The 26,436-nt window shown below is 49.5% G+C and overlaps 1 protein-coding gene across 1 annotated transcript in view; it reads left to right on the top strand.

Annotated features, from left to right (window-relative positions):
• ARK2C (arkadia (RNF111) C-terminal like ring finger ubiquitin ligase 2C) overlaps nt 1–26,436 on the top strand; it is a 42,444-nt gene that overhangs the window by 9,399 nt on the left and 6,609 nt on the right. Inside the window, exons 2-6 of the mRNA XM_084503646.1 lie at nt 17,782–18,091; nt 20,479–20,604; nt 24,146–24,275; nt 25,337–25,441; nt 25,841–25,936. Of these exons, the coding sequence (XP_084359772.1) occupies nt 17,782–18,091; nt 20,479–20,604; nt 24,146–24,275; nt 25,337–25,441; nt 25,841–25,936 (767 nt within the window). The remainder of the gene's footprint in view (nt 1–17,781; nt 18,092–20,478; nt 20,605–24,145; nt 24,276–25,336; nt 25,442–25,840; nt 25,937–26,436) is intronic.

The raw sequence follows: 26,436 nt of genomic DNA, 5'->3' as shown, positions 1-26,436 counted from the left end.
CCAAAAGCCTCAAATTGGTGAGTCCCTCCTGCAAGGGATGGCCACAGGGAGGAGAGAAGTGCCAGGGCACCCAATAACCCCACCTGGAGCTGCCACTGCTGCAGAGGACCTTGGTGAGTCCTCTCCAAAGGCAGTCCAATGGAGGTAAGTTCAATGTGGGCGTGCAGAGGTGGCACCCCAAAATGCTCCTCCCTGGATAGACCCAGCTCCTGGTTGCTTTTGTTTTTGTTTTCTTTTTTTTCAGTGTAAAGCCCAAGTCTGTTCCTAGCGATGCCGTGACGCACGCACTCCTGCACCACGCCAGGGAGCTGGAGCTTGGAGAAAGCCAACAAATATAATGAGACTTTGTGATTTAAAAAAAAAAAAAAAAAAAAGGGAGAGGGGGATAAAAGCCCAAAACACAACAGTAACATGAAAATGCAAATTGTTTGCCAAGGTCCAGGCACCAAAAGGCTAATGAAAAGGTGCTTTGTTCTTACTCATGCCTGCCGTGGGGGCTGCTCCCCGCGTCTCCCTGGGGTCTGGGTTGGCTGTGGTGCAGCCCCTAAGGCTCAGGAGTTGCTTTCTCTGTGTGTCCACACGCAGGATGCCTTCCCAGCATGGAAGGGGACTTTCATGCTCTTGTCAGGGCTCAGAAATCCTGGAAATCTTGCAGCTGTGGGAGAGGATTTGGCTTAGCCTTGGTGTGGCTTGGAGAGCCGTGGGTCTCCACCACGTCCAGTGCTGTGTTTCCACAAAACGCAGCGAAGTGGAAACTTGTCCGAAGTTGCTCTGAAGGACTGGGCAGCTCGGCTGAGCTGGACACAGCTCTTCACTGAGAAAACGAGGCTTTGCCCGAGCTGCATCCACAGTACAAGGGCATCCCAGCCTCCACAGCTGTGCGCAGGTTAATGCCAGTGGGGGCCACGCTGCTGTGCGGCTCTCCAAATCCCAGAGCAGAAACCCATACACACCATCAGAGCAGGAGAGCAAATGACCCGAACCCAGGGGCCCTGGGAGGAGGTTTTCCATCAGTACAGCTTGTGTTGTTACTCTGAAAACCAGAACGATCCCTCTGTAAAGTGTCAGAAGTCGAATTTTCTGCATGAGGGCACTTGGGGCTGGGGACAGCCCCTGGTCTCCTCTCTGGGCTGGAGGTTTGCAGACCTGCCACATCGTGGGGGATTTCTGAGCCTGCTGGCACCTCCTCGTGGGGCTCGGGTTGATTTGCTTGGTCAAAATGCTGCTTCTAATTGGAGGAATGGGCTTTTGTGCGTTGTAGTTTATCTTTCTCAAAGAACACGAGAGAAATTTTAGAAACACAGTGTGCAGCTCGGCAGTGTCCTAGGGACAGCGGGCTTTAATTAACGTAAACTTAAAAGTTCAGGTCCCAGCTTTAATTCCTTTTTGTTTGTTACTGAGAGCTCTGTGGAGTCAACAGGGTTTGTGGCTTGAGCAGATGGTATTTTTCCCCAGAGCTGGGCTGGGTCTGAAATACCGCATTGTAATCGCTGCTTTTCTCTCTTCTACTTGGTATCTGCCAGAACCACCAACCACCGGGCATTGCTTGGGTTGGTATCGCTTGTGCCCTCTTATTTCAACTCAGGCAGAAATGAGTTCTGCTCTGGGATTCAGCAGTTAGCACCACAAAAAAAAAACACAACAACAAAACAAAACAAAAATAAACAACCACCAACTAACCAACCAAAACCACTTATAATCTATTCCTGCCTTCCCTAAAGGTTCAGGTACGCTGCGAGCTGGTGGTATAAATGGAAAATGCACACCTAGTGCTATTTTTATTCCAGTCTTTGAGTGAAATCTGCACTGCTCATGATGCAGAAGTGCTGTGCTGCATGCAGGGGTGTGCAGTCACAGGCACGCCCCTTGCAGATGAGGAAGAGGAGACTCTGCCGTGCTGTCGGTGCTTTTGGGGCAGTAATGGGGAGGCGCACACGCCGCTGCCCCATCGTGCTGCTTGTGGGTGCTTTGTGGTTTTGCTAGAGCATCTTCTGCCAGCTGACAGAGCTGCTGAGTAATTAATTTGGGAAGGGACCTCTGGAGGTCTCCAGCCTCCTGCTCGGGGCAGGGTCCTGCCCAGCCAAGGCTGGGATACGTGCAAGGATGGAGCTGACAGCACCTTGCTGCTGCCTGCTCCTGGGCCAGTGCTCCCAGGGAGGACACCTTCTCCCAGGGCTGGCTGGGTGCAGTTTGCACCTAGGGCATCTTCCCCGAACCAAATGATTAAAAACATGATGGAAAAGCAACCGTTTCCCCCAATTCCCACCTCCCAGAGGGCAAAACTGAGCCCTCCTCTCTCTCCACCATAAAACTCAGCGTAGGACACCTCTTTCTGCTTGGCACCAGAGTCCAAACAAGGGGAATCCCCATGGGGATCCACAGCCACATCTGCCCAAACATCACCTGTGGGCGGGGTGGGCAATGGGTGTGTGGGCACGTCAGGCTGAGCCCAGCTCTGTGGGACCCTCTGGGCTTCCCTTGTGGTCTCCCACCTTCTTGCCTCCCCCTGTACAACATGTTGGTGTTTGTCTTATAGACCACCGGGTGTAAAATTTGGGGAAAGCGTGGATGAGTCTGCTCCTTGGTGGGTAAAGTTCCTGGGGAAAGGCAAATGGGGATGGGGAAAAGTGGATGCCTGGTTTTCATCCTCCTTTCCATGCTCCTCATGGAGGAAAGATAGAGGAGAAAGACTCTTCTTTAAAGAACGATTTTAACCTTATTTTGTTTTAATCCGAGGTCACGCATTTTCCCATTATCACCTATTGCAGCAGCTGGAAGAGTGACTCAGGCCACATCTTCTCTATGAAATCTGCTTAAAAATAATGATCTGGGGAAAACCCAGCTGCCAGCAGCAGCAGCCGTGTGACTTCCTCACCCAGCCGCGCTGATCAATAGCTTTGCTTTCCTCGTCTGGCCGACAGATCTCGGCTTTTTGAGCCCGACTGGTGCGGAGCCTCGTGGGCACCTCTCCATAGCAGGGGATTTGTCCAAGTCGATCAGATCTGGAGCCACCGAGAGGGAATTAATGCGAAATGCCTTGATGTTAGTTTTACAGTCTCTTTAATAGGCATAACTACGCTATTAAGCTGATCTGCCTATATTTAACTCTTATTTGTACTCAAGTGGAATAAATGTTTTGCTTTAGGAAGGATGAATTTTACGGAGTAAAAGAGCTATTGTAAATCTCCCAAATGCCTCGGCAGTGACAACATGACGGCTTCCAGCCTGCAACCCAGGCTTTCCATGCTGTGGTACTGCCCCAAGGCCCTACCTCCTCCTCTCCCCCACCTCCTCTTCTCCCCCTCCCCGATCACTCACAAAATGCCTCTGAAATGATGGCGTTGGGCACACGGCTGATTAGACGCTGGGTATCACAAATGACTAAAGTTTTCATCCAGCCCAAGGGGGCCCCAATTTTGGTGGCTGCCGGTCTGTGAAAAGCAGGTGGAGAATAGCAGCCTACAGGTCTGAGTGGGTGGGCATATCCAGACCCAAAGCCCATGAGTCCAGCAACAGGGGGGAAGCTGAAGCACCTTTAAATCCCCTCTGCCCTCTTTGTGGCAAGCAGGAATCTAACAGCAGGGTGGAAAACCTTTAACTTTGCTCATAAAGCGAGGGGCAGAAATTGAAACAGAACAGCCTTGCTGAAATCTGTGTCTTGCTTTTTCTCTCTTTCTTTATTTTTTTGGTGTTTTTGTTTTCCTTCCTCTCTTGGCTCTATCTTCCAGCTGAGGCTCGTGCTGATTTGTCACAGGTCAGGAAAAACGAAGCCGTGGTTTGCAGAAGATGAATGGACTTTTTAAATCAATTGCGTGGTCCCAGTGTCAGCAGGGTGCCAATCGCCCTGCATGGCGCTGCCTGGTCCCTCTGCTGGTGTCATTAAGGGGCGCGGGCAGCATCCATTACGTGGGGGCTGAGCCTCGCCACCCCGTAATGGAGCTGAGCTGCCTGACCTTAATGTGTGACTGAGATTTAATTTGAAGCTTCTCTGAGCACCATCAGGCTGTAATGGAAACAACGCCGGCCCAGCTCTGTGAAGCCGTAGCCCTGAGAAGACAGCAAAATAAATTAAATTTGGCAATCAGTAAAAATGCTTGGGGCTTGGAGGTCACACGCGGGGCTAGAAAAGGTGTATTTTTTTCCACTTCAGAACTGCAGGTTCTTGGTAGGCTTCTGTGTGCTGCTGGGAAGAGCGTGGCACAGTCTGTTTGCCCTGAGCTGGTGGGAGATTCCTCCAGGCTGGGAGCAGCACCCGGGTTTGTTGCCTGCTTGCTAAGGATGGGCTGTGGCACATCTGCTGTGGTGGGACGGGAGAGGCATGGGGCCTTCCAGAAGTGGGCTCCTGTGGGAGAGAGCAAAGCTGGGGAAGGAGTTCAGCATCCCAGCTGCTTGGCAGGAAAGGCTCAGTCCCTCCTCGGTCTGCAGCAGAGGGAGACGTCTCGCTGGAGCTAGGATGAGGCTCTGGGGTGGCAAAATGCCAGATAAAAAGGTCAGGTTACAAGTCCCTAAAGGCTTCCTGAACATCCAGGGCTGATGCTGTAGAAGGTGCTCCGAGATGCTTTGGGATGGCTGGGCCTTCACCCCCTGAGATGCAGGAGTGGCACACGGAGGTGGAATCGAGCTCTCGTGTCTGTAAATCCACTGCCCCCGCCCAGGGCTGACCCAGATGCTCCTGGGGTAACTTTTCCCATTCCTGGGCACACATCTGTATGGCTTGCTGGGCAGAAAACTGCCTGAGGCTGAGACAAAGGGGGAGTGTAAAGCAAAAGGGGCATCAAGCTGCTAATGGTAGGAACCCAGCCCTGCTGTTCTTCTTTGGTTCCTCTTACTAGCCATGGTAACACCCAAATCAGTGTTAGCATGGCCAGGATGGCATCCCTAAATGCAAACATGGGTGATGTAGGAGGTCTTGGCTGGCCATAGGAGAAAAGGTGGCTTTGGTCCTCGCTAAAGTGGGGAAGGGGATTGCATGGCATCAGCCTGTGGTTGTATGAGCACTTTCTCATTGGAGGTACTTGATCCGGCCACAGGTGTACCACCACCACCTCTGCTGCCCAGGCCAGGCTGTCCTCTGCCCCTCTCCTGTCCCCTCTGCAGAACAGGGTCCATAAACCAGCTTGGTCTACACCACACTGGGCAGGAGCTTTGCCACCTCCCTGTGTTACTTAAGCCCAGAATCAGCCAATTTGGGTGCGCTGTGATTTGCCACAGCACGAAAAATCCGCTTGAAGGTCCTGCGGAGGAACTGAAATCAAGCAAATTTCAGATGGCCTCACAAATGGAGCTGAAAGGTCATTGCAATACCAAGCAGGAGGTGGTGTGCTGCGCTGCAAGCCTCTGCTAAATATCAGCCAAAGATTAGCCCATCCCCTCTGAAAGGCCAAGAGCTGCAAAGGCTCCGAATTCTTCCTGTTGTGCGTTCGAGCTCGCGGAGTCTAAAAATGGCACCAGCCTCCTTATCAAAGGGAGATACAGCTTCAGGAACAGCAAATTCAAGGGAAAATGTCAGGCCGGTGAGGTACGTGAAAAGGAATTTGGGAGATTCTAAAATTTTTGAAGCCAAAAGGGAAGGTGTAGATCGTGTGGCTAGCACTAATTAACTTGGCATTGTGCTGATTAAACTTCATTCCAGTTTAATCAGCAGCTGTGGAGAGGAGCATTGTCGCTGCCAGCCTCCCGTCCCAGCTCCTGCTCCACTTCCCTTGGCTTTGATGGATGGACAGCCACGCTCAGAGAGGAATTTTTGGGGGTGGAGGAAAGCTTGAGCTGCTCTGAGGTTTATTCACTGCCCGGCTGAGTCTGCGATGAGATGGGAGCAGTCTATGGGCAATGATCTGCTGTAGGGTTGGATCTGCATGGCCATTTTGGGATACCCACCAGACGCATCACCAGATCTTATGTTTGTTTGGAAATCTGTTTTTTTAAAGGCTTCACCATACCTACATGTTGCCAGTTCAGGGACTCTACTAAATACAGATTTTATATGGGAAAAGCAGCATCAGAGTGTCAGTTTTACCAGGGGATAGGCTTGTGGAAAGAGCTCAGCAAGGCTGCAGGTGTCTCACCCAGGCCTCCAACCTTCCCTAATGGCATTTTGTTAATTTACCTGGCAAATTCCTCACCTCTTGTGCTGGCATGTCTGGCTGGTCTAACTGGGCTCAGCGGTTCTCCCCACACCCAGTTCCTGGTGTCCGACACTGGGGCCTCCTGCCACCGCCAGAGGTACAAGACCAAGAGTTTGGAGAGCTGCTGAATCTCACAGCAACCAAAGCCACTAAAAGCCTGGATGAGATAGTTTGCAAACGTGAAATAACCCATCTGCATGATGGAAATCTCACCTCCTATGTGGCAGGTAGTGCCTGGCCCCCCAAATATGTGGGTTGATGCATCAGTTGGGTTAAAAGGTGCCTGTTGTGCCAGCATCAGCAGGGCAGAAAGCCTGGGGAATGCTCGCCCAGCCCCGGCAGCAGTTTTGTTTCTCAAAAGCTTTGGGAAACGAGGTAAGAGCAGCAACCTGGTGTTGCTGACAGGCTTCCCTTGGGGGAGAGCTGGCTGAGGGCTGCAGGGCCCTCCCCTGCCCGCCGTGCCTGTGGGCTGTGCTGAACGGCAGCACGCAGGTTTCCGAGGTGGATGTAATAAAACAACATCCACGTGGGAGAGGAAAAATGTTTCTGTCTGAGCGGGCTTGGCAAAACCGCTGTCAGGAACAGTAAAACTCATAACGGGAGGTCAGCTCGGGTGCCAGGCAGGCGGCTCGCTCCCGCGCCGCACAGCGGGAGGAGGCCGTGCTTTAAAAGGAACTGGGAAAGGGAGATAAACTGGGCTGCCAGCGCCTTGGAAACCCTCCCTCCAGGTGACTTGAGGCCACACGGTTTGGCTTGTGTCCCTTGGGAAGTGCCTTCTTCTCCCAGCAGCTCCTCTGCTCCCCAGTGCTCTCCATCCCACGAGGTGCCCACCGTGCCACTGAGGCTGGTGCAGTGCGAGCACTCAGGACCCATTTCCCACCCCTGTGATGGATTTTCCAGTTTAGCTCTGCCTCACCTGGCTGAATCGTCTGACGGGGAGCAGGCTGCTGGAGGTTGTGTTTTGCCCAAAGGAGAGCACAGACCTTGCTGCTGAGGTCCTCCTGCTCCTCCCCATGCACCCTCCCCGCCTGCTCAAGCCCCTGGCTCCTCCCGTGGTAGCAAGGCTTTTCCCAGCCTTGGACCACGGCTGGTGCTTTCTTCAGAGACCCTTATGAGATGTCTTATGTGAACGAGAGGTGGGAAGACCCTGCTGTGGCTGGAGGTACCTCCAGGAGGTTTTTATTCCCTCTGGGGCAAGAGCAAGCTATGGACCTTGCTGCCAGCCAGCAACCTCCTGGTCCCTCTCTCTTGCAAGCAATTCTCCCCTGGGTCTGCCAGGATTTGAGGTCAGCAAGCTGTGGGGTAACTTCCTGGGGAGGTTCTCTGTGTGTTGTTGGGTTACAAGCCTGGCTTTGAAGAGGGGAAGCTGGTGGGAAGTTGTTTTGGGGGAAATTTCCACTATGTAGAGTCACCTTCAATCCTCACCCCAGCAAACAGGGACATGGCTCAGAGGGGATGAGGGATGTGACTCCACACCAAGGAGAGGACTTTTTCCTAAGGCAACACCTGCAGAGTCCTCCCCAGGCTGTGCTGCATGACCCTGAACCAGCACAACCTTCCCATACTCCTCCAAAAAAAAAAAACAGCCCTACAGAAAACGAAACATTCAAATAACAGCACCAGCTGGGCAGCAGCCCAGCACCCCGCTGGGGACGCTCTGACATCCAGAGCTGACCTCCTGAGCAAAACCACAGCTATTTCCCTCTGTCCCAGCTGGGGTGGACTTTCAAAGCCTGGCCAAGCCTTTGGGCTGAGAGGCTTGGAGCATCTGTTCGGCTTTTTGGCCGCTGGAAAGTAGCTGATCGATGTAGGGTAACCTCTGAGTGTGGAGTAAATCTGGAAGTGCTAAAATCCTGTCAGGTGCGTGGTGGAAACCGTGGGGCTGGGGTGCAATAACCAGAGAAGTGGGGTGTCATAGGGCCACAACTAAAACAGAAATCCTTCTCCAGCATGTTACTGACATGGATTAAAAGGCTTGGGGAATTTTGCTGTGTGGTAGCTCTTCCTGAACACCAGGCAGAAGGTGCTGGAGGTTGAACCACCCGGTGCTGCAGCCACTCCTGGAGGTCTCGGCCGAGCAAAGAGCTCTGGCAGCAAAGCTGGAGCTGAGCTGTGCGAAGGACATTGATCCCGCTGCAGGGTTGGGATTCAAAAGGCCAGGCCTTTGAGAAATAACACTGTAGGTCGTGCTCATCTGAAAACAAAAACAAAAAGCAACACCCTGCCATTCTTCAGAATAAGCTGCTTTTTCAAAATTTTCTGAACACAGCGAAAAAAATCCCAAGCATTTCTGATTTCCCATTTTACATTCTTAAGCTGGAAAAAATAAAAGTGGCTTATGAGGTTTAAGCTATTTATTACCAAATAAAACTGCATTTGGGCCGTCTGCTTCTGTGCCAAGTTTTGGTCTCCCGAGAGCAGGCATATGGAGAGTTACGAGCCCCTCTGAAACGAGGCTGATGACAGGAACATTGACTTGGTCTTAACTCCGTCCAGGCTGTCAGATGCTCCTGGGCTATTTTGGAAGCCCATCATGGGGACACCAGAGGCTGCCTGTGCTGTGGAGCCGTCCCCACAGCATCCCACCAGGATGCTGCCTTAGCATTATCCCTTATCCCCAGCCATCTCCTCTGGGTATTGCATTTACTGGTGAAATCGTGTATTTCTCTCTAAAGCTGTGTGTGAGCTACAGAGAAAGGATATTCTTGGTGGAATAAGCAGGAACATGATTTCTGTTCCCAGAAACATGATTTCTGTTCACACCATGGCTGGAAGGCAAGTTCCTTGCAGTCAGCCTCCTTTGACCTCAGCGGGAGGGGAAAATATCCACAAGCGGGTGGATGCTCAAGGTGTAAGTGAGAGCTGTTGTCACCTACTCCGTCATACCATCCCAAAATTAATCCCTGCCTGCGCCAGGGGATGCTCTTTAGGAAACCATCCAGCCTCAGCTTGGGCAACCCTGGTGCCACGGAGGGGATTTTGGCTGCAGGTACTGGGCCAGACCTGGTTTTGTTGGGCTTATTTGTTAGACCCAACCCATGCAAGGCACCATTTAGGCTGTCCTAAGCCACATTTTTTCCTCTTTTCTCAGTGCAGTGGGGCTGCTGTGGTGCTGCCTGTGGGGTGCTGGGTGCGAGCCCCTCTCCAAGCCCCCTCCCCATTTCTGGCACCCATGCAAGGGGCTTGTTGCTTCCCCTGCGTGCAGCACCAGCCTGGCATTTCCTAGGTGAATGACTTTACATTTCTCCCCATGAAATACATATTTCTCACTGTCTGGGTAGAGTTTTCCGCTCTGTGTTATTACAGCAGGACTCAGGCATTAGCTCACACCAGGATCGCGTGCAGAAATGTAAAGTAAGAGTGATTTCCACCCTGAGAAACTGATATTTTGTTTGTGCTTTAAACACAGCTCTCTTTCCTAGAGTGACACATACCTCTAAAATCAGGACATTAAGTTTAATGGACAGCAGGCTTCCAGGATCTTTGATTTCAGCTGCAGATTTCTTATTCACAGAGCATAAAAGAAGAATTGCCTGGGTGTAGTGGGGTAGGACCGGGGTTTCCCAGCCCTGAGTTCACCCAGCTCAGCTCAGGGACCTGCTGAGCTGCCCTGACCCGTGCATCTCTGGCTCTTGCTGTGGTGCTGGGGGTGCAAATGGGCCCCAGAACATCCCCTCCAGAGGATGCACGGTGATGGTCTGACCTGCAAAGTCCTTTTGGTTAATTGAGTGAGCAGGTCGGGGGGTGTGGGATGCTGTGGGCAGCAAAGTGTATTGGGTGTTGGGCACTTCCACAGGCTGGGGAGCCCTTTGGCCACAGGGCAAGCAAGGAAATATCAGACATCTGAGTGTTGGACTTGCTTCTCCAAGCAGCTGGCAGCACATTGCTGCCTGTCACAGCGGGGCACAAGCACCCAGACTTGTACATCACCAGCCCTGATGGGGACAGAGCTCACCTTGAGAGCTCCTCACTGCATGCGTGTATCATCATCTTACCTGCTGCTCTGTGCAGGCAGAGACAAGTAGCACACCTCTGGCATGTCAGGACTTTTATTATTTTGTTTTTTAAGTTAGGGGTAAACAAGCTCCCTAGTGTCCCAAAAAGGTGAGCATGGAGGAACAGGCAAGTTTATTGCCTCAGTTATCCCAAGTGTTTTCTGTCCCCCTCCAATTTATTTTATTTTATTATTTTATTTTATTTTATTTTATTTTATTTTATTTTATTTTATTTTATTTTATTTTATTTTATTTTATTTTATTTTATTTTATTTTATTTTATTTTATTTTATTATTTTATTTGGTGAATTGGGCTAATATCCCAAAACCTGGGGAAGAAATTTTGGGCCCAGGTGCCTGCCAATAATCTGGGAAAAACTCGTTTGCTCTGCCTTTCCTGCTGTATGGAACATAGAATAGGCTGGGAGACGCTGCAGCCCCCCTGCCCCTTAGCTCCCCCCCATGCTCCCCCTCCTTCCTCGCACCCAGATGGAGTGACATCAGGACCATTACATCTTGGGAAACATTTTTTTTTTCAGCTCATTTTGGCTTTTTATTGGTGTGATGATCCAAAAAGCATGCATACACCCTCGAACGCGAGGCATTAGAATAAAGCTATAATTAAAACATAGTGTGAAGTACAAAAGCAAAAAGACGACTTAGAGTGTAGCAACACCACCAAAGTGTTTCGCTTTCCTCCTCTGAAAACATTGCTGCATTCAACATGTTCTTGCAAAACAGCATCTTCAGTGGAAGGTTTTTTCCCTCCTGAAGCTATGGGAAAAATGTTGTAGGGAGAAAAATCATAGGAAGAGGTCCGGGTCTGGGCTGCCCGGCTGTATCTCATCACTGCTCTCACTGAATCTGGCTGCTCAGTACCAGTTCAGCCTTTCCTTTCATCCCTGATGGAAATGTGCTGAGGAGTGCTGGTTGTCACCAGCTGTAAACATTGTTTGCTGAATGCTGAACCCGGGCTCTGGAAGGAGTCCTGTCCTGGACTTTTTGGGGTCCAGCGGGGCTGCATGTGGTTCCTGCAGGAGAGGGGTTGCTCTGCGGGGGATGTGGAGGCTCAGGAGAGCTGCAGGGGTGTGGGTATGTGCATGAGTCTCTGCTCTGTTCCATGGTTTTGGGATGAAGTGAGCTCTGCTTTGCTGTGCCAGCACAAAGGTGTGGGGAGGTGGGATGCAAGGAGGATGGCAGCAACCACCAAACAATTAAAAGGCAACAAGGAGCCCTTTTCTGCCCATCTCAGTCCTTTTCCCCTTAACCCCTTTGCTGCTCTTTCCAACCAAATATGCAAGACCTTGAGAGGCACAACGATAAAGAAAACCCCACCCCAAAAACGTGGTGCTCCCACCCAGAACCCAACCACGCTTGACCATCAACCATCACATCAACAACGTGGAGCCCACCACGAGGGCTCAATCCCGACTGAGTCCTTGGTGCTGCACAGCACGGCCAAGCACATAAAGCAACCAAAAACCACTCCTTACCTGTCAGTAATGCTCACCAGGGCTGGAGCTATGGTCTGCTATGCTCGGCATGGCACTAGACGCGTGGGACGGCAGCCTGCGCCCTGGGCTGGGTTTGAGCCGGCTGCCTATTATTTTTGGCACAGCTCTTCCCATTTGCTAAACAAAATGACAAAGCTGTTGGCGAAGGTGCTGAAATCGGGACAGATTCCTTCCCATCTGATAAGCTCTTCTCCAGTTCTTTCCACCTCCTCGTCTGTCCTCCCCTCCCTGATCTCCTCTCCTCGCAGTTTGGTGTCCTACACTGGGAGGGAGAGGGCATGGTATCCCCTTCTGTGCAGGGACACTACATCTTTATGCACCTGAATATGTGGTGGTTTTGGCCTATAGATTTTAAAATTATTATTTATTTTATATTATATTATATTATATTATATTATATTATATTATATTATATTATATTATATTATATTATATTATATTATATTATATTATATTATATTATTTTATTTTATTTTATTTTATTTTATTTTATTTTATTTTATTTTATTTTATTTTATTTTATTTTATTTTATATGTTATGTTATATTATTATGTATATTTCTTCAGATTTATTATCTATTTGGACATTTTCATAAGGATTACATTCACAAAAAAAATTGCAAAGGGTTAAGACAAGACTGACAGCACTCACTCATGGTGCCAGGCAGTTGGTAGCTTGTTTGTAAACACAGTGTGAGCCCCGTGGCCACATGAACCTGAAGCTGCTCCCACAATTTCTGCCTTTCCTGGCCACAAACCGTCAGGACAGATGCTGACATCTGACCATGTCTCTCTCCATGGGGAATGTGAATACACAGCTACAGGCATGTCCAGGGAAACAAAGTGCAGGCACCGTGGCGGTGCTATTAAAAGCCTGGCTCTGGTTTTGGGGGGGTTATCTGCTTTCCCAGGAGGGCTCTAATTAGCCCCAAATGGCTGAGATGGTGTGTCTCTGGTCCTCATCTCGGCAGATTGCAAAGGGCAGACCTTCCGTGGTGGCAAAATTTGTCAGTGAGCAAAGCCAGGAGGATGTATAAATAACCCCAGCATCCCTGCCACCCCCTGCCCGCCCACCTCCCCCGGCCCCCACTGTTAGAGGCTCAGCGAGCAGGGCCAGGTTGCCTTTCCCAGGGGAACAACTTGCATGTACCGTGGCTGCTTAACCGCATCGGACAGATTTTGTTTTCCCTGCAAACGCTGCTGCAGCTGTCTGCTCGAGATGCCCATCTCCAGTGTGAGCTGCAGGTCCGATCCTGCCCAGTCCTCATTGCTCCAAAAATACCGCTGCCACGAGGAAAGGGAGTGGAAATTGTTCTGATTTCTGTTTTTATTTTATTTTATTTTATTTTATTTTATTTTATTTTATTTTATTTTATTTTATTTTATTTTATTTTATTTTATTTTATTTTATTTTATTTTATATTGTTCTTGTTTTTAGAAAGCTGTAGTATCTTCTGTCTCCCGCCACACATTACCCAGGGGCTTTGCATCTCCAGGGTGGGCCATCATTTAATTTTAATGAGCATTTGGATCCCTGCATCCTTACGAGGTGAAACATTGGATAAATCCACATGTGCATATGCACAGTCAAATCCTGCCTGCTGCCAAAGGAGGATCCCCAGGGACCGAAGCAGCCAGTAGCAGACCGGCACATTTCTAAGATTCGGTGTCACCTACAAAGCTGTAAAAATACATATGAGCTTGTCATTTGCAGGGGTTCACCTGGGAGTGCCAAGGAATTCACAGCATGTCTTGTTTCATGTTTTAATGAAAAAAAGGTCCAGGATGCTTCAAATAATGTATAGAAACAATAAATATAACTGTAGAACTGAGAAAAAAAATAGCTGTGGAAGAGAGAAAGAAGCTGTGAGGACACGATGAGTTTCCAAAACCAGATTTATATCTCCTAAATTTAAGTCCGCTGCCTGTAATGCCATCTTCCCACGAAGCACTGTGAGCACTTCCCAAATAGCTGCTGAGTGATCTTCCTGGCACGGATTTTGGGTTGAGATCATCTTCAGGGTGCAGGTAGGGAAAGGGGCTGTGGCATCACTGAGATGTGCAGCGATGGGACATACCCATCAATATCAGGGTCAGAGCAGGCCCAAGAATAAAAGTCCAAACTGCTTATGTCTTCTTTAACTCTCAGGAACCACCTTTTGGGCACTAACTTGTGCCAAAGAAAGCATCTGTGTAAAATCAACTGCATTCTGGTGATGTTCCCCTGTTCCTGCCCAGCCACCCAAACCCACGGTGCTGCTCCAGGGCTTGCTCCCGTGGTCACAGACCCAGACCCGTGCCGGGTCCTCAGCACCACTGCTGGGGGCCACAGCACCAAGGAGGTGAGCCCCCCTGGGGGGGGGACGCTGGTCTGCATGCCTGTTTTGGCAGCAGCAAGAGGTAGTGAAGTGCTGATTCCCCACCCTGTGGGCCCTCTCTGCTGGCCTTGGCTTTGGGGTGTGATGGAAGAAGCCAAAGAACAAGGAAAAAGTGCTTTTCTTTTTATTTTACTCCCTCCACTTTTCAGTGGCAAAGACCAATGAGGCTGGTGAACCTGCTAGGTGCCTTTGCAAAAGGTCATCAAAAACCTCCCAAGAGCTGGCCAACTCCTCTTCCTGCAAGGTCAAAGCATCCCAATGGAGAACCTAATCCTGCAGCAGGATGAGGACCAAAACTTGAGCCCATGGTGGTGGGGAGCTGGTCTCTGTCCTGCAGAGGGATGTTGCCCTCCTGCAGCAGCACTAGGACAGGCAGTGGGGAACAGCTTGTGGATGATGGAGGTGGTGGCTCTGGAGCTTGATAGACAGAGCTTCCAACTCATCGCCTTTGCTGTAGAAAAGTCCTCGGGGCTTAGCTGAGAAATGGAAATATCAGTCCTGCCTCTGTCACGGGGAATAGAAACAGAAGGTGAAGCGAGGTGCCTGGACTGGTTTTCAGTCAGTGATTGCTCTCTGCGGTGGCAGACATTACTGCCCAGATAAAAAGCAGATTAAAGACATGAATCAAATTTTCTTGAGGCATTTTATGGGCCTTGATTTTAAGTTAGAATGCAAATATGGTCTGGGACCAATCCGAGGCTCAGGAAAGAGAAGGAAGATGTGCTGGTGAGTAATCATTAATAGGCACGGACCAGGAGTGGGTGTCAGTGAGCCAGGCTCTTGTCTTGGTCACAGTGGGTTGTCTGGAGCAGTTCTGCTCAGCAGGGGTCACTGGGTTGTCCTCGTGTGTGCAAGATCAACTTGTGGCCTTGGAAACAAGTCTCCAAGATGCCCCCTCGCAGCTGGATATGACAAGCAGAACAGGGCAAACTTGACATAAGATAGCACAGGGATGAAATGTTCTTTTTTGTGTGCTTGTTGGCTTCCCAAAGCTTTCCAGGGTCCACCAGAGCTGTGTTTGGCAGCGACTGGCTCTGTTGTGCAGCCTGGCTCAGTTATGCCAGCTGCATGATTTGATGACAGCTAATAAGCACAGCTTTGCTGAAATATTCTCTGAAGACTTTGCTTTGCCATCAAAATCCTCATCAGCAATTGGATTAACTGTAGGAAATGAACAGCTACAACACAAGATAGTGAGTTATGTTAAGACAAATTGGTGGGGTTTATTTAATCATATGGTCTGCGTCTGGATAATATTATTCCTATGGAGTTAAATACATCATAGAACCTGTGGGTACAAGAAAAAAAAAACAACACTAAAAAATAGTTAATTCCAATGACTAGTGCCTAAAATAAGAAAGATTAACTCTATATCAAAAAACCCTACAGGGCTGGGCTCTTACCTTAGGTTATATTGGCTCTGCATGGGCTGTGCATGCCCTCCCACCCAAACATCAGAGATGTTCTGGACCACAGCGAAGGGTATGACCAAGTCCTTTGCCAAGATTGTTGGCATGGGAGTAAAAAATCAGGTCAAAAGCCCTGACTGCATGATCTGCCCACCCTGTGCCCTCTGGTCGTCATGCCTCTGGCATCAAAGACCCTGTAGACATTTTGCTAAGTCAGACTGAGGTTTCCCCAGACACAACAAAAGGCTGAAAATCCTTGGGTGATGTGGCACCAGACATCAAAAAAAAAAAAAAAAAAAAAAAAAAAGCCAGAGACACAAAGGATAAGAGACTGGCTTTTTCTAGTTTTATTTTGTGCTGCAAAATTTGGCTCAGTAAATGTGTGATGAAATATCTCTCAGCTTCATTGCCCTGTGCTTTGTCTGACCTACAACCAAACTGCTGCCCCAAGGCACAGGCTGGTCTGTTTGGGTCAGCAGTGGGATTAGCACTTTAACCTCCTCTTGCACCTTTTCTTGAGGCCCCATGAAGTCCTGAAGATGTTAAATCTGTCTCCTATCACTTGCTGTAGCTGTTTTCCATTGGGAGGAGCAGAGCTGAGCTATTCACCATGAGTGACTCTGCCAGTGTCCAGCAAACACAAGCGTTAGGAGACATCTCTCCATGGTGGTGGTGTTGCCCAGCTCGAGCGATGGGCCAGGTCCTCAATTCATTATTCATTTTTTACCTGGGAACTAGGGCAGCCAAAATAGCCTGTAGTATGGGGGGACAGGGTACACAGACACCTCTTGGATGGGGTTGGTAGCTCTGCCATTCAGGAATGGTGGGTCTGGTCCCACCTCCTCTGGTTTTAATTAATAGGGCAGTCAAATCATGCCATTACCTGACAGCATGAGAAATTATCACCTTCAGAAGCTCTGCTGCTGGTGGAACACAAATTTGTTCCCCATTGCCTCTCTCAGGGGGGCACTACGGAGGATGAGTTTGCATTTAAGAGAAATTGTGTATAATTACTTATGCACTGTTTTAAAAGCTTTTCATTTCCTCTAAATCCTCTCCTGTTCTTTCTTCTGCTGGCATCTGGCTTGCTTTGTGCACCCTCTGTTTCCATAAGGGTGTGAACAGAAAGAGCCTGGGGCTCTCCCAGCTCTTGTGCTGGCCTGGCCCAGCCCATGGGTGGAAGGGAGATGGAAGCAGAAGGGATCTGGGACAAGGAGGCATCACCTGCACACCTGGCCTGTGTCTTGGGATGACACTCAGTGTCTCACAGTGCTGTTACACCTTGACATCTTGTGCCAGTTCCAAAGATTAACAAAATTATAGGAATTTCCTTCCTAAAAGGAAGATGAGGCATTCAAAAAAGTGCATAAAAAGGCCGGTGTCCTATCTTGGGGCTGATACCCAGCAAAGAGCCTCTTCTAATGGTCTCTCTAGAGTCTCATCCTTCAGTGCTGAGCTGCCTCTCTCCTTAGTTCAAGAGCCAGAAGTTTTACCGTGGTGCCTGGAACTGTGCTGGGAATGTAGGAATTAACGTGCCGGGCTGGGCCATGGGCCCATCCAAGCAAAGACCTTGAGGGAGATGAAAGCCAGTGCCAGACGTTTGCAAAAAGCCTCCAGCACGGATATCTTTCACACCTCATTTCTTCCTCATCCCCACCAGCCTCACGGCTGATCTCACAGCAGCTCATGTTGTGTTTTCTGCAGCCATTCTCCATTTCCTGATGAGGCCGGGCTGCTGGAAAGGGTCTAGGCAAAGAAAAAACTATCAGCCAAAATCATAGCCCCTGCTTTCAAGGGAGGAAGGTGTCCTGTCCATCTCCTGCAGCCACTGAGAGGCACTTTCTCAGGGCAGAGATTATTTCCATGCTTTTTTAAGGGTCAGACAGGCAAATAAATACCTTTTTTAGACAGGCAAATAAACACTTTGATTTGCATGCATGGAAAGTCAGCGACTTTTGGGAAGTTCTGTTGGCTGTTAACCTGCAGAAACGCATTTCAGACAATGCATTTTTTCCTTCTCTAAAATGTTGAGCCTTTTGTTCCTTTTTTCTCTTTAAGACAGGCAAACCAAAACAAGCTGAAATTTTCCATCAGCATGCACTTCAGTTCAGAGCCAAAAGACTACTTTAAACCCAAACCCATATTTTGGTTCCAATGTTTTTTGGAGGAAAAAAAACCTATTAGTCAAAATCAACATTTTTTTTCCCCTGTGCAATCGACATTAGCTGACCTGCCCTTTTCCTCTGCCTTTTGGCAGGGGAGGCAAACAAACAGCTGCCTGCATAAAAATTCCTCTGGATCTGCAACTGGGTGCCTCGGCCACTGCCGGCCCCGGTGACGGCTGTGCTCTTCTCTTCCAGGTGCTCCTTTTCAAAGGTCTCAGCATCCCCATGCTACCTCCTGCCGGCACTTCCACCTGGGTCCCCAGCCTCAGCTCTCGGCCGACTTCGCCCTGCCTCACGCAGTGCAGCCCCAGCCGGGGCTGACCCCCCACATGGCCCCCGCGCACCAGCACAGCGGCCCCCTGCACCAGTCCCTGGCGCCAGTGCCAGCCCTGCCCTTCCAAGACGTGGCCGGACCCTCCTTCCTACCTCAGGCGCTACACCAGCAATACCTCCTCCAGCAGCAGCTCCTCGAGGCCCAGCACCGCCGGCTCATGCCCCATCCCAGGTAAGGTGTGGTCTGAAGGAGTCACAGGAACAGAAGGGGTTGGGTTGGGTTGGGTTGGGTTGGGTTGGGTTGAGTTGGGTTGCGTAGGGTTGGGTAGGGTTGAGTTGGGTTGAGTTGGGTTGGGTAGGGTTGGGTTGAGTTGGGTTGGTTAGGGTTAGGTTGAGTTAGGTTGGGTTGGGTTGGGTTGGATTGGGTTGAGCTGGGTTGAGTTGGGTTGGATAGTGTTGGGTTGGAAGGGACCTCTAAAGATTGTCCATCCAACCTCCTGCCATGGGGAGGGACACCTCTCACCAGACCAGGTTGCCCAAAACCCCGTCCAGCCTGGTCTTGAGCACCTCCAGGGATGGGGCATCCCACATCTGGGATGCTGGGAAGCTGTTAGGCTCAACTTTGCCAAGCAGCTTCTGGAAAGTCCTGTCAAAACTTGCTGATAACATTAGGTTGTCTTCCAAAGTTTGCCTGTGTTTTCCCCAAACGTATCCTCCAGGAGGCTGCAGGCCAGGATGCACTAGGGGGTGAACCCTTCCTGTGGGGATCCATGCCATGCTCACCTAGCACGTCCCAAGGCCACCTAGTGCCACCACTTGTAGGGGACTCACAGCATAACACCCCAGGGTGGCAGTGAACCTGTCCTGCATCCCAGAGAGAGGCAGACTGCATACATGAGCTGCTGCCTCAAAACCAAGTAGAAGATGAGATCCACGTGGCTCACAAGGTTTTGCACGTGCAGAGCTCACTCGTCTGGACCTAGGTGTGCTTCCCAGCTGTGATCCGCCTCTGTGAAGTGAGACAGAACAAAATCATTGATCTACAGCACATTCAATCAGGAAAAACAGCCTAAATTCAGACGGGGCTGAGGACTGCAGAGAGAATTACTGCAGCTCAGCAGAGGTGGGAATGGGTGCCCAGCCTCATCCTGTCAGTGTTTGTGGGGAGAGGGGTTTGGATAATGTGTAGGAGCAGCGTGCTTTTTTTGGAAGCATATGGAAGCTGCTTGTGGGCTGTACCCGTGCGCTGGGAACCAAAGGATGAGTCTTTGTGATAATACTTCGTTTGGAAAGCATGCTACAGACGGAAAATGCTTTCTTTCTGTATCCTTTCTGTCTGCAAATTGCGGATTCTTCTCATCCAGCTTTTGTTTTGCATAAGCTGGATTTCAGGTGGATTTAACGATTAGTTAATAATTGGGTAGCAAATATGTGCGAGGCTGAGGCACTGATGATACAAGTGTTTATCCCTTAGTCATAAGCCGAATTCAAACAAAACTACAGAGCACAGTTTCACATAGAAACTGCTCCACTACCTGCTGGCAGTGTTACATATGCAAACAGGTTGTCAGAGAAGAGGGACTGTGGTGTGGGAGAGGGTAGGAGCCTCTCACCCAGCCCTGTAGCCTGCTCCTGAAGGCATCCAGCACAGCTGCTTCACAGGAGGCTGCCAGAAACCCTTGGGTATGGGGCACGAGGTCCTGGTAATGGGAATATGGGGGTGCCCTAAAGATGAAGCCTCTTCATTGTGCAGTTTTCTTATGTGTTTGTCCAGTGTTTTCCTGTGGATTATCTTTGTGATAGCTCCGTTGGTGAGTGGGGACTCAGCAGAGAGTGTGGGGTCTTGGTCTGTAATGCAGAGCCTGCTTGTGCAGCCGCCTCGCATCTCTCCATGCACAGACAGTGACCAAGCAGCACATGCTCTTCCCCTGAGCGGAGAGTAGTTCAAATGGATAAAAATCACAGGAAGAAACTTGATTCCCTAGAAAAACCTCACTGTATTTCCTACTACTTACCTCTCCCTGCTCGCAAGGGTAGCTGGAGCAGAAGAAGCTGGGTCCCAGGCTGGCACTTCCATCACCCACAGAAATGTTGGCAAAGGCCAGCAAGAATAAATTCTGCTGTCAGTTACTCCTGAGTGATCCTGTTATGAATGAGGTTCCCTGGGAGTTTATGGACTGCATGGGGAGACAAGACAACCTGCCGCTTCCTCATGATGATGGATAACACACGTACCGGGAAGATGCTTTGTCCTGTCTGTTGTTTATGGGGCTGACTGTGGAGAAAAAGAAAATAGTGAGAGAGACACAAAGGTGCTAAGGAAGAAGTTTAGTCTCCTCTTTATTTTTTTTCCTTGTTGCCACCAAATAACAGCTCATGTAAACTGAGCACATGAGGATGATTCAGGGGGTGCAAGTGGAGGTCTGCATCATGTCAGTGGTGACCAAGAGCAAATGCCATAGCTCTGGGTTCCTCTTCCCATCATCCTTGACACCTGTCTGGGTTCTTCTGACTTGGATGCATGATAGCGATCCCAAATCTTTGGGTTTTCCCATTTTTTGTTGACTTGGGCTTGTGCCCACCCATTGTTAACTCGCTTCTGGTCTCTTCCTCCCGTAGGCGGGCTCAGGAGCGCATGTCCGTTCAGCCCCACCGCCTGCACCCCAGCTTTGACTTCAGCCACCAACTGCAAACTCCACAGCCCATGGGGCCCCAGCCCAGGTATTTAGCTGAAGGCACGGACTGGTAAGTCTTCCTCATCTCCCCAGTGTGTTGAACGAGGCACTTAAAAAGTCCCATGTGGTTTGCAAATGCCTTCATGGCTTGTGCTTCCATGAGAGCTGGTGGTTCAGTAGAACAGAAATAAAGTGGGGAGTGTGCAATGGGGAAACTCATCCCTGAGAGCCACAAGTCCATGCTAAAGCATTTATGCATGTCTACGATAACATCAAGGCATTGATATTGCCCAAACCTCTCCATACATGGATGCAGAATGCATCTAAACCATAATCTTCCTCAGGGGCTTGTCATGCTGCAGCCTCCAGGGCAGCACCTTCCATGGTCTGTTTCATCTAGACCAATATCTCTCTCTGAATGAGACCCTCTGCTGTCCACCAGGCACTCAAAAACAGTGTCCATAACTCTTCCAGAGCCTAAATTAGTGGGCACAGCCCTGTCCTGCCCCGAAGGGTGGGGTGAACGAATTAGTAGCTGTTAATCGTTCTCCCATCACATTGTCTGATGCCTTGGAAAAGCTGAGCAAAGCATCGATTGCTCTGTTTTCAGAGCAAGTTTTGAGCTCCTGCACATTTAATAAGGCACAGGGCCCTACTCGGAAGAAAAGGAGAATAAAAACATATTTCTGAGTAGCTCCTTGTTAGCTGAGCAAAGCCCATTCTGTGCGTTGAAAGGAAAAAATAGCATGTGAACATGTAATTAGAGACAATCGTAGTGTGTATGCACAAGGGGACCAAAATAAAATGGCACAGGAAATCTTAATTATGGCATTTCCTAACATCTGAGTGGTTTGCTCTGCAAATGGAGAGTTCTTTTAACACAGTTTTTCTTCCTCCTCTGGGGGAATAATATACAACCTAAAATATGGCCAGATCCTTCTGTCATTTTCTTCTCAGGTGTTCCCATTACTGGTATTGCCATGAGGTGAATTTGGCCGATGTGACATTGTTCAGATCAGGCTGCAAAGCGTTTCATGCTCCATCTGGGTAGAACCACTCTTTCTGCTTCTCTTTCTGTGCATATCGCTTAATTATAATCATTAGAAGGATCCGATAAAGCATCATTTAATCTTCCCCTCCTCCTCCCCTCTCCTTCTCCCTCTGTGTTGCTGCGTTGCCTTACAAAACCTAAGGAGTGGGCACGCCAGAAATCACATACAGTGTACACATATTGGGGTGACTCACTTCCCCTCGGGGCACATGTACAGTTTTGCCCAGTGATGGATATAAAAACTTCCCTCTGATGTGTTATCACCACGTGAGCTGTGACAGTGCTTGCTCAAAGGCAAGGGCAGCGAGGTGGGAAGTAGGGCTGGAAGCTGGGGCTGGAGGGTCATGGGTCATCTCAGACAGCCTAGCCTTGGTTAAAATCTTCTGCTGGAGGAGGAATAAACTCCCCCTGAGCTCCATTCTGCATAGGCATTTATTGATGACCATTCAGCCTGTTTTCTTGCCCTTATCCCTCAGTTTTTAGTTGTTGGCAGCCCACGGACTGTACGCATTGCAGCTCTTGAACCTCACCTCTTAACCTGATGATGCAGTACCTGTAGCACAAGGCAGAAGGTGATGGTTAGTTTGGGTTTTCTTTAGCTAACGTGCTCTGGATGCTTTACAGGGTTTGGTGCCCCAAACCCTGTAAAAACACTGTTACATGCAGTGTTCTGCATTCGGCAAGCATCACTTTAGGAGCTTCAGTGCTGGGCTTTTAGGATCCAGATGTAACACTGCACAGCAGTTCAGCAGTGCTGCTGTTGCAATTACTTGTGCAAGTTAATGATGCCCATTTGTCTTAAGGAAATCCCTTCAGCCCCTGGTCTCAAGGCGCTCTGCGGGTTATCACATCTGTCTGCAGGCAGGGAATATCAGCAGGCAGAGAGGAGATGGCTGGAGTCGTACATCAGGCCAGAGGCAGGGCTGCGATGAACCCAATATCTGATAATTTCCAGTTGAGCCTTTCATCCACCTGGGAACCATCTCAAGCAGCAGGATAGATCTCCAAAAATGTGACATGGGAGTTGGTAAATGCCCAGTCCTGTGGATTCCCACCCTGGCTCTGTTCCTGCCTGTCTCCTGCTGTGTCTTATCCTCTGCCAGGCTTTGTCTGTCCAGGATATGGCTAGCACACGGCCAGCACACAGCCAGCAAAGACAGACCCCCTCTTTGCTCCAATTTGATGTGGGGGGAATTATTAGGGGGCATGAAAGCACTGCAGTTATTACCTGGTATGCAGACCATGCTGGGTAAGAGATTTTTGCATTTAGAATCACAGAATAAAATTTACTGTCCCCTCCTGTCCATTAACTGCCGCTGGGCACACTGCTGCTGTTTCACAGCTGCTCCAGGACACGTCTGGGTTGCTCCTAACAAGCCGTGGCACTCGCTGCTGCTGTCCTCCGCGGAGAGAAGGAGAACTTCAGGCTGGAACGAGGAGCAACCCCTGTGCTCTAATTAGTTTTGCTTTGACAAATGCGAAGACAATAGCTATCAGAGCGCTGGCTTTTGTAATTACGATAAAGTGAATGACATTCGGAGCACTTGTTTGCTGAGAGACTCGGTGGCTCGGGGAGAGACAAGGGACCAGCTAATTGGGTTACAGATAGATGGATTATGGATAGGTGCTGTGCTAGGTCTCCTCCCATCCCATCCGTGCAGGCTGGGATGGGGTTTGCAGTTGTGGACTGGGCAGAGCTGCAGTGTTTGTTGGGATCTTGGTCACTTGAAGTGGCAGGGTTGAACTGGGCTGATTTCTGGAGGGACTAACCACCCAAACCCACAAAAATGAGCCTCAGGACAGGCTGTGTGCAGGGCAGTGGGACTGCCAGGGATGTCCTGCTTCACCAATGGTGATCTGCTGGTTGTGTGATGCTGTTTCCTACAGCTGTATCATCCAGAAATATCTTAGAACCTTTATTATTTTTTCTTTATTGTTATTACTATTATTATTGTTATTATTGTTATTATTATTTTGTACAAACAGCATTTCTGGGGTGCCCCGAGGCCAGGTTTGATGCATTCTCCCTTGCAGGCAGGGAATACCTCCCTTGTCCCCTCCAAACCTTCTTGTGACCTGGGCTGGGAGACCTCCAGAGAGGTCACAGGCACGGATGATGGGCCTAACAACCACCCAGAATGGCCCCTTGTTTCTTTGCCCTCAGGCATTTATCTGCATTCCTGCAAAATGAGGGCAAAATGTGATCATCTGCAATGATGGTGGCACAGGGAGGACCTGGCCAAGCTGAGCTACTGAGTCTGGGGATTGATCAGAGCCCTCAAAACACTGCTCTGCAATTTTCAGGCTACACCCTGCAGCTCTTGACCCCAGCTAGCACAAATGCTAAGTGCAATAAAATCATCCCCTTGCTCCTTCATTCTGCCCTGGTAGGGGGAAGGGTGATTGCCCAAATCCAAGGCTTTTAAAGCAGAAGCATCACCTCTTGTTGAGGCACCCCTGGCTGCTCAGAGCCCTCCCCTGCCGTGAGCGTGATTTATCACAGCCTGTACCATGCTGCTAGACAGCCACAGCTCCACCTTCCTCCTCCTCGTACCCACAGGGACCTCAGCGTGGATGCAGGCCTGACTCACGCCCAGTTCCAGGTCCGGCCGGTCCCTCAGCCCTATCAGCATTACTTGGCCACACCTCGGATGCACCACTTCCCCAGAAGCACATCCTCGACACAGATGGTAAGTGAAACGCCTTTACCGAGAAATGTTTTATGCATTGTCTGCCAGAAGGCAGTCAAAATAAAGGCTGCTATCTTTCTATCACCTGTCTTCTGCGAATCCCACTTATCTCCGGCCGTGGGAGGGAGTGTCTGAAAGGATAAGGTTGCATCATTGCACTCTGGGCTAGGGAAAGGAAAGAAAAGCTCAGCTGCTCTGGAAAGATTTGGTCCATTGCCTGCAGAGCACACACAGGCTGGTCTGCAAAGCCTGGGAGACTCAATAATTATCAATAATAATGTTATTAATGCAGTGAACTTTGGGTTCCTAAGGCTCCCTTTATGCAGAAGGACTGGAGTTAGGTGGCAATTCCCCTTGCCCAGCCCCCAAGACCATCCCTCCTCACATATTTGCCATCTGCATCAGCCTCGATGCCTCCTATTAAATTTGTGTGTGACCTGTTGCGCAGGTGGAGCTAGGATTTGACAAAAATATCTTAATAACATTAAGATGGGCAGACCAGGGTCATTTGCTGGTCCTTCTCCTAGCAGGGAGCTGCGTTTGGAGCTGAGCCACCCAGAGCCCCACTCATCTTTAAAGCAGCCTCAGAGATCCCACGAGGGTGCTCTTCTCTTGTACCCACAGTCCGACCCTGACACCTGCACACTGCTGCAAAGCTTTAAATACCAGAGGTTGGGTGAAGAGAAATCAACACATTTAAAAATGAAAATTAAATCTCTTTTTAAGCTAATCCATGTTGAGAGTTTGGAGCTGCAGTGTTATGGATGATATAGGAATAATTATAACAAAGAGTTTATTTGACATGTTTATAAGACATGTGAGTATGTTGTTATTATTTATAGGAGATCTACTTTTTTTTTTTTTTTTTTTTTTTTTTTTTTTTTTCCTAGTTATTAATCTACTCTTTCTTTTTTTTTGGTTATTAAAAGACTTCCATCGGGGAAGGTGTCAGCCTGCTCTCTCATTTTCAATTTTTGTAGCGCTAAATTTAAATCAGGGCACACGAGGGATTTCTTTGTGCTAGCACAGGTGGCTTTATTTTTCTCCCTCACTTCCTGCAGGTTGTTCATGAGATCAGAAATTACCCTTACCCTCAGCTCCAGTTACTTGCTCTTCAGGGACTGAACCCAAGCAGGCACACGTCGGCTGTGCGGGAGAGCTATGAAGTACGTATCTTGGGGACTGTGATTATTAAATTTTTAAGCCCTGGGAATCCATGCAAGCTCTGGCATAAACTCATAAGGCTGCCTTATGGCTTGGCAGCCGCAGATGGGAATGGGATGGAGACCTGCAGCCATTTGAGTAATAACCAGGCAGCAAAAGGGGTTGGGTGGCTTAGTGAAAGATGTTTTATTCCAGGGTGCCTGGGTCTGTCTCTGGCTGACTCTGGCTCCCTTCATGGCTGTAAGTGAAGTGCTGCAGTTCTACAGGGTTTTGTCTCCTGACCTGCCAAACGGGGCTCAAAATCCACCCCAGTTTCTGAAATATTGGGTATCCTGTGCTCCTCCACCACTGCCTCCTGTGAGCAATGCTGATGGCATTTTGCTGCTGTTCTTGTGCCGCAGGAGCTGCTGCAGCTGGAGGACAGGCTGGGCAGTGTGAGCCGGGGCGCTGTGCAGAACACCATCGAGAGGTTCACCTTCCCACACAAGTACAAGAAGGTGAGCTCCCCAAAAATATGGCATGGCTGCCACCCCCCTGCAGCTGCCCAAGGGTTGTGTGCATGGAGCGGGCAGAAGAAAGGATTTCAGGGGGTTGCAATCCTCAGGGGTGGCAAACCAGCCTCATTGACTGAAATATTCCCAAAAATGGACTGTGAAATCCAGAACTGGTGCTTTAGCATCTTGTGGGACTGCTGGGTTGACGTGGTGGTGTAGCTCAGCTCCCTGTCGATGGTGTGGGGGCAGCTTGCCCTCCTTTCTCTTTGCAAGGAGCATCTCCTCCATTGGAGCTGAACTCTTGCCCTTAAAAAACTCGATGCCAATTTTTTGGGGTAGTGCTAAAGAAAACAGGAAAATTGCTCATTTGGGTAGAAATGTCATGTTTGTCATCCCCTGTGACAATAAATATGTTTCATTGCCCAGGTTGGAAGGGACCCAGCTCCTGCTGCACTTATCTCTGACCACATCTCCAGTGGATGCAGAAAGAAAATAAGTCATTT

This window comes from Aythya ferina (assembly GCF_964211825.1).
Source record: "Aythya ferina genome assembly, chromosome: Z".
In the NCBI taxonomy this organism is placed as follows: Eukaryota; Metazoa; Chordata; class Aves; order Anseriformes; family Anatidae; genus Aythya; species Aythya ferina.
The sequence above is the reverse complement of the archived record's forward strand: the minus strand, read 5'-3'. Positions and strand labels throughout refer to the sequence as shown.